Source organism: Drosophila nasuta, chromosome X (assembly GCF_023558535.2).
Source record: "Drosophila nasuta strain 15112-1781.00 chromosome X, ASM2355853v1, whole genome shotgun sequence".
NCBI lineage: Eukaryota > Metazoa > Arthropoda > Insecta > Diptera > Drosophilidae > Drosophila > Drosophila nasuta.
Window position 1 is genome coordinate 6,791,120 of NC_083459.1, and position 5,469 is coordinate 6,796,588.

A 5,469-nucleotide genomic window follows, 5' to 3' on the forward strand; every position below is an offset into this window, starting at 1 on the left:
CTGTTTGACGAAATTACACGGTCCGGAAGTTGTGTAAGCGATTGCGTAAAAGCCTGCGGACAACAACTCGATGTGAGTAAGTAAGTATAGTAAGTGTGTAACAGACGCCCGCAGTTCAGTTCATTCATTTAACTTATGCAGCGCATTGATTTCATACTTATTCGTATGCGCATATTCGTAAGCCAGCTTTCAGCTTGTTAAGTTGGCCTAAACTTTCCGCTATTGATATTTATGTGCGCCCAGCAAGTTAATCTAATTAAAGTTACCAATTTATGCAGAGGAAAACTTCCGTTTGCCGCTGATGTGATTGTGTTTTCATTATTATTATTATTATTATTATATATATATATATATATATTATTATTATATTATTATATATTATTATTATTATTATTATTATTATATATATTATATATTATTATATTATTATTATTATTATTATTATTATTATTATTATTATTATTATTATTATTATTATTATATATATATATTATTATTATATATATATTATATATTATATTATTATATTATTATTATTATTATTATTATTATTATTATTATTATTATTATTATTATTATTATTATTATTATTATTATTATTATTATTATTATTATTATTATTATTATTATTATTATTATTATTATTATTATTATTATTATTATTATTATTATTACTATTAATATTTATAATATTTCAACTAATACTACTACTATTATTATTATTACTATTGTTACCACTGCCATCGCGTAATATGCTAACCATAAAGCGCTTACTGCCTGTAATTATTGCTGTGGCATTCGATCAGCTAATTGACCGTCGTTTTTTGGGCAGCTGCATTCCCCAGCCGGATGTGGATATGGTGATTGGGGGATTGGGGGATTGGGGAATGACAGCACGCTAATACGGATATGAATTGTGCTCATTTGGCTGCCAGTTGAGTTGAGTTGAGTTGAGTTGAGTTCAGTTTTTGTAGCCACACGCATTTTGTTGGGTTTTTAGGCCAAGCTAATTGCATCGCTGCAAAGCTGATTCGCATTGCACTCCGGTGGTTTCATGTTAGTCCCAGGCTTACACTTGGTGCTTGGTACTCGTTGTGCTCTTCAGCTGCCCTTGTTGTTTGCCACGTTTTATTGAATTCGCTTTTGGCCGCGTAAACACGACCAAAAGTGCTGCTCCCATAATTGACATGTTCCCTCTCTCTCTCTCTTCCCATGCTGCTGATTAGGCTATTCGTTTTACAAGAGGGGTCCCAGAGAAGGAAGTGAGGGAGGAGGTAGCGGGGAAGGAGGAAGAAGGAAGGATTCATGTGGTATTGTTTGATGTGAACTGCACTTGCCAGCAAATTGAATTTACTTGCTGTGGATCTGATGGAAAGCCACTTGACGCCGCATTCCACGAACACAGCGGCGACAACAACATTTTCGACCCTCATTAGTTTCAATAAACGCAGCCAACGTCGGGCAATTCCATGGCTGCCCCTAAAGGGTATTTGTCCTCGTAAAAGGACTCGCCATTATCATGAAGTTAAGTGCACTTTTTTGTGTCTCTCTGCGCAGGTTGCGCAACTTTTGTGTGATGTCGAAATTTAAATAACAAAGCCAAAGTGCGACAAGATACAAAGTAAAAGACACCCGACGCCATCAGCATTCTCATTCTCATTCTCATTTTACCCACAACAATTTCAGTTTTCGAGTGAACTTTTCACTCTCTCTCTCGAGTTAATCTATTTCCATTCTTTTATATTGAAAAAGTAAAGCATTCCAATTTCAATTTCAATTCTTTGTTAATAATATTCTTTTTTTGACAGCATTTTTTGTTATTAGCAGCTCACAACAATATTTGCTATTTTGTTTTCTTAGAATTTTGATGTAGCATCAACAATTGCAAAAGCAATTTCATTCGCATTTTATTTCTTCCTTTTTTGTGCGTCAGCTTCAGAAATATTCTGCCAGCTGCCAAAATTCGGTTGAAATGTGTGTGAAAATACATTGTTAAGGTTTTGCTACTGAGTATATTTTACCATTATTATTATTAGCTTTTCTTTTTGTTTATATAGACTTAGCATCTATATATAAAATATAATATTAAAAAGGAAAATGTAGAAATTTTAATATATAAACTAAAGAAATAGAATAGAATTCGTTTATGGGCAGCAATCTCTGGGATAGTAGGCACCCAGAAAAGTGCGACAGGCGTTGCAGTAATGACTCGTGGTGCGGCAGCCACGCAGCACATACGGATAAAGGCAACAGCAGCAACACCAGCTATGTCAAGAAAAGAGCAGTCATAGATAGATGATGAGCAATAAAGAGGAAGCCAAGTGCAACTCACCCGAAGGAGCAGAGCCAAAGAGCCCAGGTGTGTGTGCGAGCATTCGGCATGCGCTGCAGACGCGTGCGTCCTTGTTGGCCACACGCAGGACACACAATCGCACAGGATGTGGCAGCCAGCTTTGGCTGCGGCGCCAGCGCAAAGAAGCCTCAAAGAAAGCAAACGAATTTAACGCTAAAGATTTTGGTGTTGAGTCAACTTACTGCGCACTTGCGGCAATCGAACAGCAGCTGCTGGTTGCACTTCAGAAACAACTTCGTATGGAAGTTGCGTAGCCGACGCGTTGACCGATTGTTGCTCTAGCTCGAGTCGGCTGCGCAGATGCTGCGGCTCAGCGAAGAATGTGCGACGACGATCGACAGGCAGCTGACTCGCCTTTGCCTTTGCCACGGCATCGTCATAAGTTGGCAGCTGTTGAGGTGCGACTGGAATGTTGCCATCGCTGCAGGCGCGTGGCAGCAACGCCAGATGACGCAACACCGGCTGACTGGGGTCCTGGCCCTGGTAGAGCATGCGATGTTTCTCCTCGGCCATGATCGCCAGCCGTTTGCCTACAAGAAATCGCATTTGCAATGCTTTTTATTGGCCGCAGGCAAAACACTTGAAAAACAGTTGTTAGCTGTGATACGATGCGATGTTGTTTTAGTTGCATTTGAACAGTCGAAACACATATTACGTATGCGCACCGTCATCCCAGTGCCAGACTCGAGAGTCGGAGCATATTGTCAACTTCCGTTTCATTTCCGGCTCATAACTTTTGCAATATGTTGTCTAGCAGTAGCCTCTGCTCGCACACAAAGTATTTGCCTGCCCCTTGACATGCTGACGAGATGCTAACGACGAGGGCTGCAGCAATAGCAAAAACTATTCATTTTTTTCTATGAATATTATTATTTACTCGTCTAATTAATGCACTTCACTCTGCATACTTGTTGCATGCCTCAGCTGACTTTTGCACTTTAATGCAACCGGCTTAAAGTCAAAGAGCGAGAGTTTTGCTTGCCAACCCTGCCGAATGCCAAATGTCTACCTCGAAATGCAGTTCGTTGCCGCCCATGTGGTAAGGTTTGTTTTGTGGATTTTCTGTTTGTGTTTTAGTGAAGTTTTTCAATCTGTTTTGCGGCCCAAATTGTAGATAGACAGAGAGAGAGAGAGAGAGAGCGAGGAGACAGCACACAACAATCCAGACAGTCGTAAGTAGTGTGTAAAGTGAGAGAGAGAGAGAGAGAGAGAGAGAGAGAGAGAGTTGGGAATGATTGAAGTTTTGTGAGGACTTTGCATTTAATCAACTTTATCAACTCGTTTGCTGATTACCTTTGCGCATTTATGCAAATTTATGCAGCCGAAAAAAAAACTACGAAAAAATATAAATATATACCAAATATATAAATATGTAATTTGCATGCATACTTCACTTGCTTGACGACTCGGGGAATTAGAATGAGACTGAATGGATATGGATGATGCCATATCCATATCCATATCTATATCCGTGTATCCCTCATTTCTTTCCACACACACACACATAGAGAGAGAGAGAGAGAGAGACAGAGCATATATCCCCATGTTGGCAATTGAAGCATGCCTTTTTATTTCTCACTTGGCACTGCATAAATTTGGAGTCCATTTGAAATTCATTCCTCGCTTTGATGTTTGCTTTATTGCATTCTCCTCTCGTTGTTGTTGTTGTTGTTGTTCTTGTTGCTTGAGGGAGTGAGTGAGTGAGTGAGTGAGTGTGAAAACTGAAAGCTGGGCGCAGCTTATCGATATACCATGAGGATGGGAAAGCGAGAGAGGTCGAGACTCGAGTTGAGTAACGAAAACTTGCGTTTGCGGTGTTGACTTGGTTTACTCGCAACAAACAACAGTTGAATATGTAAACACTTCGACCAGAGAAAAGAATCTTCTCTGATATCTCAAGACCATTTGCACAGTTTTGCAGTTGACTCAAGATTCAACCACGCCACCAACGACACCAACAACAATAAAACAAAAGACGCCACTCGCTGTCTCGAGGTTTACTCAAAATCGATTTAGCATTCTGCATTCTGTGCAAAAGTAGAAAACCTTGTTTTCATTTCTTTACTTTACTTTACTTTACTTTTCTTTTTTCATTTTCTAAACGCGTACCAAAGTGATGCAAGCTCTAAATCAATTTTCATTTCAATTCTTAGGTAAACCAAATGCCAAGATTTAACTCATCTGCTCGTCTGCTGCAAATAACACGAACAGTCTTTAGTTGGTTCAGCACGAAGATAAACAAATAACAACCTGCAATTAGAATCAAAGGATTAAAGTATTGTGAGTATTGAAAGCAAACACATTAAATTTAATTTTATCATGATTTAGTCAACAGCGTTTTTGTTTAAAGTGGCATTATGTTAATGTTTTAGATTGTGCTTTTAAATGATTTTCCTTGCCCTAAACTATTGTTTAGTTTCATATGTGCAAATTATTATTTAATTTTGATTCGAATATTGACTCTTTACGATAACCATTCTAAAATCTTTGAGTATCTTTTTCTTGGAATTTTACAATTTTTAATAATTTTTTTATCTGTATTTATAACTTTGATCGGGCTGAAAGAGGCATCACCAACCCTATAAAGTATATATATTTTTAATGCTTTGGCTTTCGAATATCATACACCAAATATAATTTTTAGTACAGTTTTAGTATATTGTGGTATATTGATTTGGTATATAATAACATTTATAGCGTACACGCAGTCGAGCACTCTTTTTCTTAATTGTTTAATTATGGCTCTTTTTGATCGCCATGTAAATGTTTTTTTTTTTGTGTCCATTTCTTGCCATTTGTGTAGAAAATACACATACAATAATAACTGCTTAAATATTTTTGAAAATATCTATAAATGAAATAACTAATAATAGAAATTTTTGTTATTTATTCACTTTTTAAAATCCTTATAATTAAATAGATTTTCTTATCCTTGTCATGAGTAATATTTTCAATAATCATTGTTTTTAATTCTTATTTTAAATTACATTTTTAAAATCTATACAATTTCTTTCGTTCACAAACCTTAGTGCAATTTAAGAACATTATCTTAAATTTAATTTGTTAACCTTTAAATACATATTTTAGCTTTTTAGTTGCATGAATTTATCTGCAAC

The 5,469-nt window shown here is 36.6% G+C and overlaps 1 protein-coding gene across 1 annotated transcript; it reads right to left on the minus strand.

Annotated features, from left to right (window-relative positions):
- Nucleotides 1–2,010: 2,010 nt before the first annotated feature.
- Nucleotides 2,011–2,894, minus strand: LOC132796281 (lipopolysaccharide-induced tumor necrosis factor-alpha factor homolog). The gene is made up of 3 exons (XM_060807390.1): nt 2,536–2,894; nt 2,333–2,480; nt 2,011–2,265 (listed from the first exon to the last, which is right to left on the minus strand). Exons 1-3 carry the CDS (start codon nt 2,864–2,866, stop codon nt 2,145–2,147), a joined length of 600 nt encoding a protein of 199 aa, XP_060663373.1. The 5' UTR covers nt 2,867–2,894; the 3' UTR covers nt 2,011–2,144.
- Between the last annotated feature and the right edge of the window lie 2,575 nt (nt 2,895–5,469).